The 18,977-nt window shown below is 48.7% G+C and overlaps 1 protein-coding gene across 5 annotated transcripts in view; it reads left to right on the forward strand.

Moving 5' to 3' along the window:
• Positions 1 to 18,977, forward strand: part of RGS20 (regulator of G protein signaling 20) — a 125,506-nt gene that overhangs the window by 30,132 nt on the left and 76,397 nt on the right. The window contains exon 2 of one of the 5 annotated variants that reach the window (XM_070076607.1): positions 5,095 to 5,421. The exons of 1 other annotated variant lie outside the window; for it this stretch is intronic. In XM_070076607.1, the coding sequence (XP_069932708.1) occupies positions 5,095 to 5,421 (327 nt within the window). Of the gene's footprint in view, positions 1 to 5,094; positions 5,422 to 6,540; positions 6,869 to 18,977 lie in introns of those variants that run through there. 3 more of the 5 variants (XM_008255529.4, XM_051844489.2, XM_008255528.4) reach the window with 3 other exon arrangements.

The following is an 18,977-nucleotide window of genomic DNA, read 5'->3' on the forward strand; positions in this document are numbered from 1 at the left end:
TAGCCATAATAGCTGGGGCCAGGCCAGAGTCTCCGATGTGTATAGAAGGGGTGTTGAAGCAGTGGCTTAACCTGTTATGTCACAACATCAGTCCCAAACCTTTTTTTTTTATATAACAAAAGCACTTCTGAAGTAACCCATTAATCCATTAATTTAAGAATGGATTCATCCACTCCTGAGGGCAGAGTTTCCTGACCTAATAACTCTCAAAGGTGCTACCTCTCAGCTGCTACATTGATGTCCAGATTTCCCACATACAAACTGTTGACACACATATTCAAACTGCAGTAAATATAAAGTTTTTTTAAAAAAGGATTTATTTATTTATTTGAAAGTCCGAGATACAGAGATAGTGGTAGAGACAGAGAGGAGAGAGATCTTACATCTGTTGGTTCACTCTTCAGAAGCCTGCAACAGCTAGGCTTGGCCAGGAGCTAGGAGCTTCTGCCCACATGGCTGGTTTCTGATCCTTTTCCCAGTCCATTAGCAGGAAGGTGGATCAGAAGAGTAGGACATGAACCAGCATCCACATGTGATGCCAGTGGCTTTACTATTTGCTCCACAACACTGGCCCCAGACTCAGTTTTCTAATAAAGCCCCATATCCTAACCTGAGACAGGTAGCAATGCCTGTGGGAAAGGCATGGGGCCCAGTTTTCTCTGCAAGAACAAGGCAGACAGTCTTGTCTCTTACAGACACACATCACCTCTAAGCCACACTCTCATTTGTTGTCCATTCTGCTTCCATTCCAAGTCCCTCCTTTTTCAATATCATATTCTCCATTACTTGTTTACTTCCAACTGCTTGTTGGAAAATAAAATTTAAAGAAAAATTTAGAAACTGGCGCTGTGGTACAGTGGGTTAAGCTGCTGCCTGCTATGCTAGCATCCCATATGGGCACTGATTCAAGTCCCAGCCGCCCCACTTCCAATTCAGCTCCCAGTCAATGTGCTTGGGAAAGCATCAGAAGATGGCCCAAGTGCTGGGACCCCTGTACCAATGTGGAAAACTGGGATGAAGTTCCTGGATTCTGTCTAACCTAGCCCTGACTATTGTGTCCATCTGGGGTATGAACCAGCAGATGAAAGATCTCTCTCTCCTCTCTCTCTCTCTCTCTCTCTCTCTCTCTCTTCTCTGTCACCCCTACCCCTGCCCCATAACTCTGCTTTTCAAATAAATAAAATAAATCTTCTTTTAAAAAGATATTTATTTGGGTGTGGAAAATTTTGAAATTCATGCAGTTTTTTCATAATGTCCATTTTCCATGAACTTTTTGAAGCTCCCCATATTACAATTTCAAAAAACATTACAATAAAAAACTTATGTTTTAATTCCATTTTTAAAAAAGATTTTATGTATTTAGTTGAGAGGTAGAGTTACAGACAGAAAGGGAAAGACAGAAAGAAAGTTCTTCCAGCTACTAGATCACTCCCCAAATGATGGCAATGGCCAGAGCTGAGCTGATCCGAAGCCAGAAGCCAGGAGCTTCTTCTGGGCCTACCACATGGGTGCAGGGGCCCAAGTACTTAGGCCATCTTCTACTGCTTTTCTAGGCCATTAGCAGGGAACTGGATCGGAACAGGCACCCATATGGGATGTTGGCGCCACAGGAGGAGGCTTAGCCTACTATGCCACAGTTGTAGCCCTTTGATTCCATTTTAAAAAAATGTATTTTAAAGGCAGAGAGAGAGAGTGATAAAGAGAGTTCCTGTCTGCAGGTTTATTCTCCAAATAGCTGCCAATACCCAGGACTGGGCAAGGCCAAAGCTGGGAGCCAGTAACTCAATCCAGGTCTCCCACAGGCCTTGACAGACAGTTATTTGCACCAACTCCACTGCTTCCCGAGTCTACATTAGCAGGAAGCTGGAGTTGGGAGCCAAAGCCAGGAATTAAACTCAGGTACTTCCATATGGGACACATCAGGCAAATTAACTGCTAGGCTAAATGCCCACCCTATTTGATTTTTCCACAAACTTTTTGAAGCACCCTCCTATAACATCTCTATGAGCTTTCCACATAAGTCATAGATATGAGCACATTTTAAATGTTAATAAAAGAATGGATGAAGTCCTAAGTATGAACGGCAGAAATATTCTTTTTTACAGTTGTGCTTTTACTAGAACATGAAGATTCTAAGAAACATTAATAGAAACTGGTATTAATAGTTTGATTGGCCTCAAATTCATATAAACCTGTAACTCAAAAAGACATAACATATTTGACTTATTTATTGCCACCTTCAAATCCATGTGATTTATCATCACAGCAGACAAAAATGAGCCTTTGAGGGTTTTCAATCACTGTCAACTCAGACCCAAAGGGAAGAACTATGTCTCTAAATGAATGACAAAATAAAAATACATAATATTGCTAAAGCTTAGCAAAATGAAGTTTAATAAATACAGTTTGGGGAGGTAACTTCATAGCATTAAATCTAATTTCGTATTCCATCCTGAGTGTAATTTTAATTTGAAAGGTGCTCAGAAATTTTTTGTGAAGAGTAGTTTAATTCTGCTATGGATGAAACCTGTGACCCCGCCAGCAGGGCGGAACCAGGTCCCTAGGAGCGCCGTTCACGTCTCTGCCTCGCACCTGCGCTGGTTGGGGAAGCTGCTGGGTCCCACACCAGGCTTGCTGTGGCCACGGAGCAGCCGGCCCCCAGCCAGGACTGGCGGGGAGACCGGTCTGGGCCAGGGCAAATGGTGAATGCCTCCGGGGGAGCAAAGGAGCCAGAGCTTTGTTTTCCTGGGATCGGGTTTGGGACTTTTATTCTGCCTGAACATTTCCACCACTTCCCTTACAAGAGCCTCTGTCTTGAAGCACAGGAGCGAAGCAAAATGCCTAATGAAGCGTGCCTGAGGAGGGGGCGTGCAAGGGCCTTGGGGGCAAGAGCTGGAGCGAGGGGGAGAACAGAGAAGGGTCAGGTTACCGGTTCGCACGCCTTCACAAAACCACTGAAAACAGGAGCTGGGGACGCCAAATTCTGGGACCCAAGCGAGGCCCCCAAAGCTCCTTCGGGCCTCTGGGAGTTGGGCGTAAGCAGCAGAAGGATGTGCGGCACTCACTTTCAGGGTTTCCGGTTTCATTCAAGCCCTTGCGCCAGGGCAGGTCAGGAAATCGCGAGTGGGCACAGTCACGCTCCTGGCCTCCGGAGACTCGGCCAGTCCTCTCTTGATTTCTCAGCGTTGGGTTCCCTCCGGCCTCGGATCCTTCCTCACCACTCACGGATCGGAACCTGGGCGCAGACATGGCTTCTGGCCCTAAAGTCCCTAGCAGGTGCGCGAGGGCGCCAGCGGAATCCCTATTCCAATCCCCAGCCCCAAGCACACGTCGCCGGCCCCTGCTGCTCTATCGTTGGACTCCAAGTCGGGCGCTGAGAGCTTTCCAAATCGCGCGCTTCCCCGCCTCCAGGGAGCGGTGGGCTCTCCTCCAGAATCCGATTCTGCTCCCAGCCCCAACTCTTAAGATAAAAGCAACGTGCCGGGGAGCGGGGGAGGGGCGCATCTGAACTAGAAGAATGCGATTTCTAGCAGAACGACCCCATTCCCCAGGAAAAGGTAACGAGGGGAAGCGACATAGTGTGAACTTACTCGGAAATGCAAACCGAGCTGACTCCCTGGCGCATACAAACGCCTGATAGACAAATCAGCCAACGCGCTCGGCGGCTTCCCAGAAAGGGCCTCATGAATGAGAATGGGTTGCTAGGTTTCCTCCCTCCCTTTTCACGAGCTCTTCCCACAAGATTTCCACCACTGAAGGAAAACACGCCAGGCCTGCCGTCTGCGCGGCCAGGGAACCGCGCCAGGCCCACGAAGCAGCCCGGGCCGCGCCCACCTTCAGGACCCTGGAGAGCGGCCGCGGCGCCCCTGGGACCCGCGCCCGCCTCCCCCACCCTGTCACTTTCATTCTCTGCTTCCCGCCTCCACCTTCATTTTTCTTGGCAACTACCACTCCTGTTTTTCACAGACAGATTAAATTGTTTTGCTTGAGGGAGGTGTATTGGATTGGCTAAATTATGTTCCGGTTTGTTACCACACTAAACGTTGGCTCACCAGGAAGCCAGAGAGCATCTGAAAGGTGACAACTTGAAAGAGGCAGGTGGCCTTCCACAGCCTCAGAGTTCAATTCCTTCACTTTGTAAGTGAAACAGATGAACTCAATGAACAGAGTCCCCAAGTTAGACGTCAAGATAGTGGTGAGGCTGAGTCTAGAACCCTGAACTCCTGATTTCCAAACTAATGGTTCCCAAGAGTCATCTTTTCCTTTCCAAGAGGAAAAACAAAAAACAAACAAACAAACAAAAGAACAACAACAAAAAAAACTTTGCCCTTCCCCACCATTGCTTAGGTCTCCGAAGTAACAATGAGAAGACGAAAGTATCTATGTTCCCTACAATAAGTACATTTGGAGTGGGGGAACGGGCTGTAATAACAACCCCAACATTGAGTCTGGGTGTCCTCATTCCACCCAGCACCTGCAAAGCCAAGCGGGGCAGTCCTTTTCTCCATCCCAGGGTCTGGGGTTTCCACAGCCACTCTTACCCACCACCCAAGTCTTCCCTAAACAACTATCCCGAGGGAACCGATACCCAAGTTCAGTTCTGTGCCTCTGGCAGACCTGGAGGCTCTCCAAGAAGGGGGAAGAGATGGAGGAACTGGGGATCAGAAGAGCAAGGGAAAAGAGCAAGAGTTACAAAATGAACTGAGATTCTCATACAGTATAAAGACCCAAGAGACGTCAACTCAACCCCTTCCATTCGCTGCATTTCACAGTTAACGTGCTAACGAATCCCCTGGGAATACAACATGGCGCATTGGATATAGTCAGTTGGGATGGGGCCTGAGATTTTGCATTTCTGCGAACCACACTTTAAGTAATAGAGAGCCACAGAAAGCGGGGTGGGGGGGGGGGCGAAGAGAAAAGGAGGAGAGCAGGTAACTGTGGCCTGCCCTTTTGCTCCCAACCGACTTTTGTCTTGCACCCTAAAAGCAACGCCTCAAAATGCTGCTGCAAGCGGCAGGACACGTCAGTAACGGTGTGCTGGTTTTTTCTCTCTCTCCCGCCCTGGCCCCTGCCCTTCTCGGCCCTGCACAGCTCCCAGGCTCGCCCGCTGCCCCGAAGCTGCTCAGTTTCCTCTCTAGCCCGCTCTCCAACCTCACGCGGGTCTTCTCTCACCTTCTTCGGCGACCCCCTCCTGAGGCTCCCTGTCGGCGCCCGGACTTCTCTCCCCTGCTTCCCGCCCTGCGGGCTGCCGGACCCTCTCGGGGACACGAGGAGCTGCCCGGCCGCCTCGCGCTCCTGCTTGGGGCTGCGCTGGCAATGCCCGGCCGCCCCCCAGAGGGTGGCCCACGGAAGCTGGCCCGTCGGGTCGCCGAGTCCGGGAGACAGGACGCCAGCGCCGGGCAGAGTTCGACCATGCCCGTGAGTACCGTGGTCTCCACCACTCCCCGCCTCGGCCCCACGTGGACGCCGGCTTCTGAGGCCCCTTCCTCACCCCCAGACCCACTCCACCGGGGCCCACGGGGAGGCTGGGAAGGTTGGGACGTGCAGGGCAAGCTGGAGGAACGGGCGTGGGGAGCCCCGGACACCCCGGAAGGCACCTAGGCTACTTTCTACTGGGCCACTTCCTTTCCAGGGCCCTTGGAAGCTGGAGGGGGCGGCAGCCCCTCCCAAGGCCCCGTTCCAGGCTCCCAGTGCGTCGCTCTCCGCCCCCTCCGCCGAGCCGCCCCCAGGCGCGCCTCCGCCCGCCCCTTGCGCTCGCGCTCCCACCCCTGCCCCCTCAGCAGGCGGTGGAGGAAATGACGTGATGTTATTTTTTGTGTCAGGTCAGCTTCCAGCTTCAGTTTAGCCCTAGGAGCCCGGGCGCACGGACCCGAGTGGCCCAGCCAATTCCCAGTGGGACCCTAGGAGCTCTGTTACCGCAGAAATGGGCGGCAGGGGTCCTCTTCCCCTCTCTGATCCTCCCTTCTCCCTGGAGGACCGTGGAGACCTGGGAGAAAGGGGGAAACAGAGGGCCTCAGCAGGATCCTGATCTAGGGTCATAGCTCCCTCCACTCCATCCCACCTTCCCACGCGGTCACCAGGTGGGGCCTCCGGGCTCCGGCTGTCCCGGGCAAGGCGAGGACCCCCTTTCAGTGCAGAAGATGTGGAGGCGGAGGCTGCAAGGGGTTGTGTAGAGGAGCAGAGCGCAGAGAAGTGCTCGGAGCCTGAGGCGGGGAGGGGGCTGCCCTGTAGAGGCGGCCAGGTGCCCGGGCACAACTCTCCGGGGACCGAGCACCCCCTCCCCTCGCGGTGCCCCACGCGCTCCTCCCTCCGCCTCATTTCATTCACAAGGTCCCAAGCACGCAGTCCCGCACACACGGGTCTCTCGCTTGGCCCTCGCACGCCGAGGCGAGGGCAAAAGAGACCAGGCTGTGCCGAGCCCTCAACTCCCGTCCCCGCTTTGCACCCACACTCTCTGCAGCGCCTGATCTGGGTCTGGAGGACGGGGCTGCGGCCCAAGAGCGAGTCGCGCCCCTACGTGGGGCCTCGGGGGTGTTCCCCGGCCCCCGCTGCCCGGGAGTGCGTCGCCTCCGCCTCCGCCGCCGCCGCGGGAGGAGGCGAGCCCGGGGATTGCCTGGCCCGGGGAGGAGGCGTGAGGGGGCGGAGAGGAGGCAGAGCAGGGGGAGGAAGCGAGAGGGAGGAGAGGGCGAACGCAGAGACCGTGAGCTGCAGGAAGGGGAGAGCCGCGGAGAGCCGTCGCCGGCGTAGTAAGGACAGCACTGGGTATTGTAATAAAAATAAGGCACTCGCGGGACGCATGCGCACGGCCAACGGAGGCGAGCCGGCCCGAGCGGCTCCTCAGGCTGATGGGGTGGACGGCGGGACCGTGAGTACCCCACTTCCTCCACACTCCCTTCTTCACCCCCCCAGACTCGCCCTGCGGCCTCCGGCTGCGAAGCGGCAGAGGCCGGGCGGGGCGCGAGCGTTCGGCGGGACCTGGGCTCTGGTGGCCGCGGCGGTGGGAGCGGGTGCGGGTCGCCTGCCTCTTCCAGGGGTCCAGCCCCCTCTGTTAGCCAACGTCTGTTGGCAGAGGCAGGAGGTTGCAGATGTCTCTGTGTCTGAAACGGGGTGCGAGCGCTCAGGATCAGTTTATAACCAGTTCCCCCAGGGATCCGCGCGATCCTGTCCCCTGACACCCTGGTTGTGGTCGGGTGGAGGACGCGGGAATGCAGACTTCAAAGTGTAAAATGCACACTGACCACCGAAACGCGTTTGGGAAACTCCAGGCGGGTGGCGAAGTCGCAGTTCTCATCCGATGGGCAGAAGGAGCTGGAGGGGAGCCGGCGCCCAGGGCGGGCAGTTTGAGGTGGGAAGGGAGAGGAGGCAGTCCTGGCTTTGTCGTGCCCGCGCGGACCCTGGAGGGGCCGACTCCGAGCCTCTCTTTACGTGCGTGAAAACCGAAGAGGCAGACTCGCCGCCAGCGGGTGCAGGAGCCGCCGGGATTTCTCTTCCGCGCTCCGGTGCCGCGCTTGGGAAGTTAGAACGAGTCCGGGCTGTAGAGACTCTAGATGGCTGGGAGTGGAGAGGCGGGCTGCTGCGGGACTGAGGTGGCGACCAGGGGACCGACGGCGTGCGCCGCAGCCCTGCTGGGGTTGCGGGTGTGGGAGAGAGGGGGCAAGCGTGGGGAGCGCGAGTCTGTGCGCCGCGATCTTCCCCGCGACACCCACCCGCCTGTGGGAGGGGCCTTGGGAGAGGCGGCGCGCCGGGACGCGGGTGGGTGGTGAGCTTCCCGCACTTGTGGGTTTCCAAGGAAAACCCGAACGAGCAGCCAGGGCCAGCGAGAGACCTCAGCCGCAGGCGGAATGCGGCGGAGACTCGTTGACTCTCGGACTCTGGCGGAGACCAGGGGCTCTTTGTCGACCCCCACTCCACGCCCCCTCCCCTCCAGTCCTCTGGCTCCCGCTCCCCCCTTGTCGCACGCCTAGCCAGGGCACCACTGCGAGCGACTCCTTCTCACTCATTGGCTGGCAGAAGCGGCCGCCCGCCCCCGGGGGCTCCATGCAGCACCCCCCTCCCCGAGTGTGGGAAACAGGGAACTCCAGCCTAGATCCTTGGGTCGGTGCCCTGCTACTGATTTCAGACGGTGGACTTGAGTAAACAAAGGTCCAAGTTCACTAAACGGTCTGACTTGCTCCCAAGACTTGTCAAGGACGTTTGTAATGAAATGACTGTATTTGAAAGTGTTTTTGCACAACCATGATTTCTAAGTTACTGGGGTTTTTTGTTTGTTAATCTTCTGTTACTATGCAAAGCCTGATTTTCTTTCGAATCTCATCCTGTTCATTTTCTGTCCATTAAGTATCATCTTTTATATCACATGGCAACAATGCATAGGAGAAGCAATCTTGCCAAGGGTAGGAGCTTGGGGTCTGTAGCTGTCTACATTCAAATCCCAACCTAGCTGTGTAACCATATGCAAGTCACTTAACCTCTCTGTGCATTGGTTTTATCATCTCTGAAACAGGGATAATAAAAAGCATCTACCTCATGAGGTAACTGATGTAATTCTATTAGTTAATACAGTAGAGTTCTAACTGGCTGAAACAAAACGAAGGAGACAAAAAGCTATTATTACTATTACTATTACTATTACTATTACTATACTGATTATAAACTGGTTGAGTTCAATTCATAATACAAAAATATCAAGAACAGGGGTTGACGTTGGGGTGCAGCAGATTAACCTGCCTCTTGCATTGCCAGCATCCTGCATCTGAGTGTTACTTTGAATCCCAGCTACTCCCCTCCTGTTCCAGCTTCCTACTAATGGGCTTAGGAGGACAACAGACAATGGCCCAAGTACTGGAGTCTCTGCCACCTGATGGGAAACCAGAATGGAGTTGCAGGCTCTTGGCTTTGGCTGCCCGGCCTTGGCTCTTGCAGTCATTTGGAGAGTGAACTAGCAGATGTCTCTCTGACTCTCCTGTCTCTTACCACTCTTTCAAATAAATCAATAAATAAATCTACAAAACAGATCAGAGACAAAATGCTTATTTTTGTGTGCTATAGAAGAATGAGCATGGGACCAGCACTGTGGTGTAGCGGTTAAAGCCCAGCCCGCAGTGCTGGGATCCCATGTGGTTGCCGGTTCGAGTCCCGGCTGCTCCACTTCCAATCCAGCTCTCTGCTATAGCCCAGGAAAACAGAAGATGGCCCAGCTCCTTGGGTCCCTACACCAGTATGGGAGACCTGAAAGAAACTCCTGGCTTCTAGCTTCAGATTGGCTCAGCTCCAGCCATTGTGGCCATCTGGGAGTGAACCAGCAGTTGGAAGACTTCTCTCTCTCTCTCTCTCTCTCTCTCTCTCTCTCTCTCTGCCTCTGCCTCTCTGTAACTCTGCCTTTCAAATAAATAAATAAATCTTTAAAAGAAGAAGAAGAAGCATGATGAAATACATGCGCATCATCAAAATTAGGAAAACAGTAAATGTTTTCTGTCAGTATGTGCACTTAATAACATCTTTCTACAAAATCTGTTCAAATAATTATGAGATACTCACAAGTTTCAAACAGCATTTTTTAAACTTTTATTTAGTAAATATAAATTTCCAAAGTACAGTTTATGGATTACAATGACTTCTTCCCCCCCATAACTTCCCTTCCACCCGCAACCCTCCCATCTCCCGCTCCCTCTCCCATTCCATTCACATCAAGATTCATTTTCAATTATCTTTATATACAGATCGATTTAGAATATATTAAGTAAAGATTTCAACAGTTTTCACCCACACAGAACATAAAGTGTAAAATACTGTTTCAGTACTAGTTATAGCATTAATTCACATTGAATAACACATTAAGGACAGAGATCCTACATGAGGAGTAAGTACACAGTGACTCCTGTTGTTGACTTAACAATTTGACACTCTTGTTTATGGCGTCAGTAATCACCCTAGGCTCTAGTCATGAGCTGCCAAGGCTATGGAAGCCTTTTTGGGTTCTCTGACTCTGATCATATTTAGACAAGGTCATAGTCAAAGTGGAAGTTCTCTCCTCCCTTCAGAGAAAGGTACCTCCTTCTTTGATGGCCCGTTCTTTCTACTGGGATCTCACTTGCAGAGATCTTTCATTTAGGTCAATTTCTAACCTCCCCAAGAGTTTGCTCTGTAAAACAAATATGGATTAAAACCACATTAGATCAAGGTATTTACAGAAAGCCCAATATCTTCATTGAAACACTGCACTGAGTTAATTTTATTTAAGAGAATCTGAAACCTAAAGAGCTAGATGAATGTGGGAGCTTAGTTTACTGCTAAATTCTCTGAGATCACTGTAAGCATTTTAGCTTACCTTTATAACAAAAACATAGGATGATGAAATCAAATTACTTATTCTGCCTCCTTCCTTTTGCAGAGGAGGAGACATTCAAAGAGGTGAGAGGTCTTGGCTAGAGATCCCCAGCTAATGAGGGGGATGAAACAAGATTAGAATTAGACCTTCTGACTTGCTCCCCAGGGCTCAGATGCACCACACTGATGATTTCCTGTTTACTGCAGGTTTGTGAACCTTTAAGACACAGGAAACCGGAAAGTATATATAAGGGGGGAAAAGCAAGTGTTTGCTATCTCCAACACCAAAGGAGAGAGGCAGGAATATGGCAGTTGTTGTCACACAGCTTTGTCATGGTCCCTCACATTATGAGATGTGACCACATGGCTGGCCTCAGGTTAGATGAGGTCACAGGTCAAGCGAGTGCAGTCAGCAGGAGAATTTACGGGGGCACTGAAGTATATTTTCAGTTGCATGTTCTAGCAATCCTTTAAGCACTTTTAGATAGATTGGAGATCACTTTTGAGCTTTTCTTAAATTCTTAAAATCTCCCTCCTTCAAGCTTTGAGGGTATTTCTTATAAGAAAGGCTTAGGAAAGGCCTTTAAGACTACACAGAAGGATATTTCAATATTCTAGATTGTGTGGACTAACGAGTGAAAAAGAAAAAAAAATCGCATGCCTTCATTGCAGACACTTGAATATCAATTCCTAAAATCCAACTGCTCATTCATTTCTGCATGCGACAGTTTCATGACATTCACCTTCCACGGGTAAGCAGATACTGGCAGTGGCTTAAATGTCCATCCCTCACAGGCACAGTTTAGGAATTACATGGCAGTTGCTCAAGAGAGCAACTGGTCTTGCAAAGTTATTTATAGCAATATCTTCCAGAGAGGGCACTTCTAGGAATTATGCCTGTATCCTTGAGGAAGGAAACCCTGGTTCAGTCCGTTACATTAACTGAATATCTTACCCTTGACTTTTGCGACTCAGGAGAGTCTGCACATGTTCTTAGACAGAAATACAGGACATGAAGCAGGGAGTGACTTTCTAGCATGCTCCCAAACCAGTTTGGCAGAACTGAGTTCTGAAATCACATGTGTCAAGTCAAGTCCCAATATGATTATAATGTGAATCACTGTCCAATTGGGTATATCTCAGATTGGCTTCAGTGCACCACCAGGTGACTCACAATGTTAGCTTCTATTCAAATAAGTACAGTGTCAGTCAGCAGCTAATAGGGATCACTCTGAGTCAGAGCTTAGCATTTAGTACAATAAATCTGAGTCATTGACCACCCGGCACCATCTGAGATGGTCCCTGAATGTTACCTTGAGCAGCTCGTTCAAGGGTTTAAATAGCAATGTAGCAAGTGAGTCAGTTCATAGTACAATTGGCTCCTATAGGGGCCATTCATAATAAAGTTTGATGTAACTGAGTGCTCAAAGTAATATTGCCTGATTAAGAATTCATAGAATAGGTTACCTGGATTCTAATCCATCTGATTAGATTCTAGCTAATTGCATGGGGATTTACTTGTAAAAAATGAGTAATATGATCGATTGCCCAGAAATGATATTTTACATGAATTAATTCAATAGTTATTGAAGCTAGTTGACCTTTCTTATGGTTATTAATTAATCCTACTCTAAATTGTAAAATCTTTCCTACTTCATATCAGTATCTGGGTTTTAGAGAAAGGCATCTAATGCAAAGTTACCCAGAAGTTTGACTTGCTAAGGTGCTGAGTTGTACAACATGCACCCCTATCCAGAAGTGAGATAGAGGGGGACCCTGCTATCTGGGTTGCCTCCACTTGAGCAACTGAACAGCAGTTGCTCATGGCTAGAACAAAAGCTTGTACTGCTGCTCTAAGGCTAGTAACATCTACCTCTTCTGGGGCTGTATGGCTGGCATTAACATAGGAGCAGGGGGCATTTGGCTTAGTGGTTAGTATGCCTGTTTAAATATATGAAAATGCCTGCGTTCAATATCCACCTGTGGTACCTGACTCTAGCTTCCTGCTAATGTAGACCCTGGAAGGCAGTTAAGTGATGGCTCAAATAATTGGACTCCTGTCATCCACATGAGAGATCTAGATTGAATTCCCAACTAAGCATCCCAGGCATTTGGTCTGTGAACAAGCAGATGGGATTTTTCTGTCTCTCTTTCTCTCCAATAAATGAATACAAAAAAAATAAATCAATAAATTAAGCAGTTCTCAAACATTTTGTGTGTGTGTGTGCAAATTGTTGAAATCTTTACTTAGTATAGAGTTGGTCATCCGTGTACTAAGTTAATTGGCAATGAATCTTAATGCAGAATGGGACTGGCAAGAGGAGAGAGAGAAGGAGGGGTGGGAGTGTGGGTAGTAGGACTCATATGGTGGGAATAACTGTATTCCTAAAGTTGTACTTATGAAATTTGTATTCCTTTAAAAAAAATTAAAAAACAGTTGGGGTAGGTATTGTGATGCAGCAGGTTAAGCTGTGCTTGAGATACCCGCACCCATATTGGAATGGAGTGCCTGGCTGGAGTCCTGGCTACTCTGTGTTTCTAATTCAGCTTCCTGTTCATGTGCTTGGGAGATAGTGCATGATGACCCGAGTGTTTGAATAACCACCACACACTTGGGAGACCTGGATGAAGTTCCGAGCTTCTGGCTTCACCCTAACCTAGCTGTGGCTGTTGTAGGCTTTGGGGGAATGAAGCTTCCTCCCTTCCTCCCTTCCTTCCTTCCTCCCTTCCTCCCTTCCTCCCTTCCCCCCTTCCTCCCTTCCTTCCTTCCTCCCTTCCTTCTTTCCTCCCTCCCTTCCCTCCTCCCTTCCTTCTTTCCTCCCTTCCTCCCTTCCTTCTTTCTTTTCTCCCTCCTGCCCTCCCTCTCTTCCTCCCTCCCTTTCTTGCTTGTCTCTCTCTTTTTCTTTCTTCCTCTCTCTCTTCTTTCTTTCTGTCATTCTTTCTAATAAATAAAGAAATCCTTTATTTAAAAAAAGTCAACACAATAACAAAATTATGCATCTTATTCTTTACCCCACTCTTGTAAATGATTTTACATCTCAGAGAGGGCTAATAATGAGATTTAAGGGACTAGTATATTTCTTAAATTGTGTAAAATCCTATTTGATAATTAGAGCAAGAAATTGTTATCCTTGGGATCAAAATTGAACTACTTATACAAGTACATATGTATTTTTCTCTATTCATCTTCTGATAGCTCCAAGTGAATCCTGGCTTATCATGTCTACCATAGGCCTTTATTGTACTTGCATACGTGCACATTCCTGGTCATAACTATCTCATATATCTTTTGATTTATAGAAAGGCATAGCTACTTCTTTTTTTTAGGATTTATTTATTTATTTGAAGGCAAAGTTACAGAGAGGCAGAGGCAGAGAGAGAGAGGTCATCCATCTGCTGGTTCTTTCCCCAGATGGCTGCAATGGCCGGAGCTGTGCCGATCCGAAGCCAGGAGCCAGGAGCTTCCTCCAGGTCTCCCATGCAGGTGCAAGGGCCCAAGGACATGGGCCATCTTGTATTGCTCTCCCAAGCCATAGCAGAGAGCTGGATCACAAGTGGAACAGCCGGGACTCATATCAGCACCCATACGGAATGCCAGCACTGTAAGCGGCGGCTTTACCTGCTATGCCAAAGCACCGGCCTCAGTGTAGCTACTTCTTTGCATTGAATGGAGACTTTACTCAAAGAGTTTCATTCTGGGGCTGGCACTGTGGAATAGCAGATAAGGCCACCACCTACAGTGCTGGCATCCCATATGGGTGCCAGTTCGAGTCCTGACTGCTCCACTTCTGATCTAGCTCTTTACTATGGCCTGGGAAAGCAGTAGAAGATGGCCCAAGTCCTTGGGCCCCTGTACCCACATGGGAAACCAGGAAGAAGCTCTTGGCTCCTGGCTTCGGATCAGCACAGCTCTGGTCGTTGTGGCCAATTGGGGAGTGAACCAGGAGATGGAAGACCGATTCTCTCTCTCTCTGCCTCTTCTTCTCCCTCTGTGTACTTCTGACTTTCAAATAAATAAAGTAATCTTTTAAAAAAGAGTTTCATTCTTCCTGATTTATTGTAATTTCTGGAAAATTCAGGTTATTAGGACTCTGGTGAATTAGAGTATTTATAAAACTAACAGTTTCTTTGTAAGATTGCTGGATCTCAGTGAGGAGCTATCGGGTACTTTTGTGAGAATTGTGATTGGTTTTAGTTTTGTGGACTTAAGTGATAATGTATGGTTAAGTGTACACATCTTAAGAGTTTGGGTTTAGGCCGGCGCTGCGGCTCACTAGGCTAATCCTCCACCTTGCGGCGCCGGCATCCCGGGTTCTAGTCCCGGTCGGGGCGCCGGATTCTGTCCCGGTTGCCCCTCTTCCAGGCCAGCTCGCTGCTATGGCCTGGGAGTGCAGTGGAGGATGGCCCAAGTGCTTGGGCCCTGCACCCCATGGGAGACCAGGATAAGTACCTGGCTTCTGCCATCGGATCAGCGCGGTGCGCCGGCTACAGCGCGCCGGCCGCGGCGGCCATTGGAGGGTGAACCAACGGCAAAGGAAGACCTTTCTCTCTCTCTCTCTCTCTCTCTCTCTCTCTCACTGTCCACTCTGCCTGTCCAAAAAAAAAAAAAAAAAAAAGAGTTTGGTTTTTTTTTTTTTTTTTTATTTTTGACAGGCAGAGTGGACAGTGAGAGAGAGAGACAGAGAGAGAAAGGTCTTCCTTTTGCCGTTGGTTCACCCTCCAATGGCCGCCGCTGCAGCCGGCGCACCGTGCTGATCCGATGGCAGGAGCCAGGATCCAGGTGCTTTTCCTGGTCTCCCATGGGGTGCAGGGCCCAAGCACCTGGGCCATCCTCCACTGCACTCCCTGGCCATAGCAGAGAGCTGGCCTGGAAGAGGGGCAACCGGGACAGAATCCGGCGCCCCGACCGGGACTAGAACCCGGTGTGCCGGCGCCGCAAGGTGGAGGATTAGCCTATTGAGCCACGGCGCCGGCCCTTTTTTTTTTTTTTTTTTTTTGACAGGCAGAGTGGACAGTGAGAGAGAGAGACAGAGAAAGAAAGGTCTTCCTTTGCCGTTGGTTCACCCTCCAATGGCCGCCGCTGCAGCCGGCGCACCGTGCTGATCCGATGGCAGGAGCCAGGATCCAGGTGCTTTTCCTGGTCTCCCATGGGGTGCAGGGCCCAAGCACCTGGGCCATCCTCCACTGCACTCCCTGGCCATAGCAGAGAGCTGGCCTGGAAGAGGGGCAACCGGGACAGAATCCGGCGCCCCGACCGGGACTAGAACCCGGTGTGCCGGCGCCGCAAGGTGGAGGATTAGCCTATTGAGCCACGGCGCCGGCCCTTCTTTTTTTTTTTTTTTTTTTTTGACAGGCAGAGTGGACAGTGAGAGAGAGAGAGACAGAGAAAGAAAGGTCTTCCTTTGCCGTTGGTTCACCCTCCAATGGCCGCCGCTGCAGCCGGCGCACCGTGCTGATCCGATGGCAGGAGCCAGGATCCAGGTGCTTTTCCTGGTCTCCCATGGGGTGCAGGGCCCAAGCACCTGGGCCATCCTCCACTGCACTCCCTGGCCATAGCAGAGAGCTGGCCTGGAAGAGGGGCAACCGGGACAGAATCCGGCGCCCCGACCGGGACTAGAACCCGGTGTGCCGGTGCCGCAAGGTGGAGGATTAGCCTATTGAGCCACGGCGCCGGCCCAAGAGTTTGGGTTTAAAAACTACAAAAGTGTACCCCCATATAACCACAGACCAACATATTGAAACCTCAGCACTAGACAAATTTTTTTTAAAAAGACCAATTCCAAAGGGTTATATCCTTTATGATTTCATTTCTATAACATTGTAAATGTTTTTGCAATTTTTTAAAAGATTTATTTATTAATTTGAAAGGCAGAGTTACAGGGAGGCAGAGGCAGAGAGAGAAAGGTCTTCCATTCACTGGTTTAGTCCCTGAATGGCCTCCACGGCCGGAGCTGGGCTGATCTGAAGCCAAGAGCCTGGAGCTTCTTCCAGGTCTCCCACGTGGGTGCAGGGCCCAAGAACTTGAACCATCCTCTGCTACCTTCCCAGGCACATTAGTAGGAAACTGGATCAGAAGTGGAGCAGCTGGGGGCTCCAACTGGCACCCACATGGGTTGCCACTGCAGGTGGTGACTTTACCGGCTATACCACAGCCACGGCCCCCCTAGAGACACTTTGGATTGAATAACTCCTTTTGTGGGGTCTGATAAGTGTGTTGCAGGGTGCCTATAGCATTGCTCCCTACATATGACAATCACCTCATTCTAGATGTGACATCCAAAAATATCTCTAATTACTACTAAATGTTCCCTGGAGGGCAAAACTGCTCACCATTGCTCTAAATCAAGATATAGGCTATTTTTAGCACCCCCGTAATACTGCTGCTGACCCCAGATTCTTTGGCTCACTTACAAGTAGAAAATACACAAGAAGCCAACACACAACCCAAACAAAGTTTGCTGGGGGCTATGCTTGAACACATAGGAGACAGGACAGGCCAAAGAGATTCCACCAACTGGCTCTCTAATGGGACGAAACAGGTGCTTTTATGGGGTTGGCTTGCGTGCTGGTTCCCCTCAGCATGCAGCACTTGAGTCTCTGCCTGGCCTGCAGTTCTGGTTCTTCCGCCTCAATACATGACACGTTGGTTTGCACCTGGCTCAATGTTCTGCACAGGTGCTGTTATTTTTACTTATTATTATTTTTATTATTTTTTTTGTGCTTGACAGACTCATGATAGTAACTACAGCCACCCCAGGAAGATCACATATTGGTCACATGGGGAAGTCCCTGACAAGGCAGTGGTTTGTCTTTTGTGATTAGGGTCCAGATGGTCTTTGGCCCAATTGGTTTGGAGTTGGAGAATGGATCCATGTCAGGTGAGAAGGGGTTTAATTCAGTGATTCCTGCTTCTATCCTGTCTCAACACCTTGTGTTGCTTCCTCTAAGTCCGCTATAATCTCTGCCACCACATGTCAGCTGTGCCTCCTTTTAAACTTCATGTGGAACTCTACAGTATATAATCGTTGCTTCTGGTTCATTTGTTCAACATTATGTTTTTGAGATTTATCCATTGTTGTTGCAGGTCTTGCTATCTTTCAGTGCTATGCAGTGTTTCTTAGTGTGAACATACCACATTGTATTTATCCATTTCACTACTGAAGGACATTTGTTTCCAGTGTGGAGCTATTATGAATAACACTAATGTGGACATTCTTAGTCTGTGTCTTTTGATGAACTTATTTCCACTGGGTAAATACCCAGGAGTGAAATTGCTGTGAATAGGTCCAGTATATCTTTAATTTTAGAAGACACTGCCAAAGTGTTTTTATACTCCAAATCAATTTGCATTTCCATCAGCAAAGTATAAATTAGTTCATATTGTGACCAGTACTTGGTATTGTTCAACCATTTAATTTTAGTCATTCTGGTGGATGTATAGCAGTATACCATCGTGTTTCAAAAAATGTTTTTGGTTTTTTGTTTTGTTTTGTTTTGTTTTTTTGCCATTCACTTATCTTCTGTTGAAATCTGCCTCTACAAGTCTTTGGCCCATTTTTCATCTATTAATATCATTATTATTGTTATTGTTATTATTATTATCATTATTGATCTGAAGGAGTTCCCAATATTTTGGATACAAACTATCAAACATTTTGTATTTGTGTTACAAATCTCTTCTGGTCTGTGGCTTGCCTTTGCACTCTCATTCTATTATCTTTTTACTTCCATAGTTTCTCGTGAAAAGTCATGCTTCTTTGAAGATAACAACCTTTCTTCTGCCTGATTTAAAGTTTTTCCTTTACTTTTTGACTTACCACAGTGAACATACTATGGTTAGGTGTCATTTACTTTGAATTTGTTCTCCTTTGGATTTACTGATCTTATTTTATCTGTCAATTGATGTCTTTCATCAGCTTTAGGAGCTTTTCACTCAATATTTCTGCAAATATTACGTTTGTCCTATTTTCTCTCTTTCTTTCCATCTGGGACCCAAATCATACTTATATCAGGGGTTTTGTTTTTGTTTGTTTGTTTCATTTTCCTCCCTTAAATCTCTTAGTTTCTGCCTTGTTTGGTCCATTTTTTTGTCTCTGCTTCAATTTGAATATATTGATCAGAGTTTTACTTTATTTAATCTATATTCTACTCTGCTTACTTAATGTCAGACCATCTAATGAGTTGTGAATTTCAGGACATGTTTGTTCTGAACATATTGTATATGATTTCATTTATAAATTTCTTTTAAAAAATTTATTTTTAATTTGAGAGGCAGATAGCATGCTTGTGTGTGTGTTTGTATATGCTGGCTCACTCCCAAATGCCCACAATGGCCAGGGCTGGGCTGGAGTCAAAGCTAGAAGCTTGAAACTCAATCCAGTTCTCTCATGTGGGTAGCAGGGACCTAAGTATACTCCATTTATCATTGATGCCTTGTGTAGTATGCATTAGCAGAAAGCTGGAATCGGGAGAGAAGCCAGGACTTGAATGCAGACACTTTGCTGTGGGATGCAAGCATCCCAAGTAGCATCTTGCTTGCTAGGCCAAATGCCCACCCCCTTGATTCTCTGATGTTTTTCTCTACCTTTTCATCTATTTTGTTCCCCTAATCGCCTGTTAAATCCAATATTGAGACCATCTGTTTACCT

Source organism: Oryctolagus cuniculus, chromosome 6, assembly GCF_964237555.1.
Source record: "Oryctolagus cuniculus chromosome 6, mOryCun1.1, whole genome shotgun sequence".
In the NCBI taxonomy this organism is placed as follows: Eukaryota; Metazoa; Chordata; class Mammalia; order Lagomorpha; family Leporidae; genus Oryctolagus; species Oryctolagus cuniculus.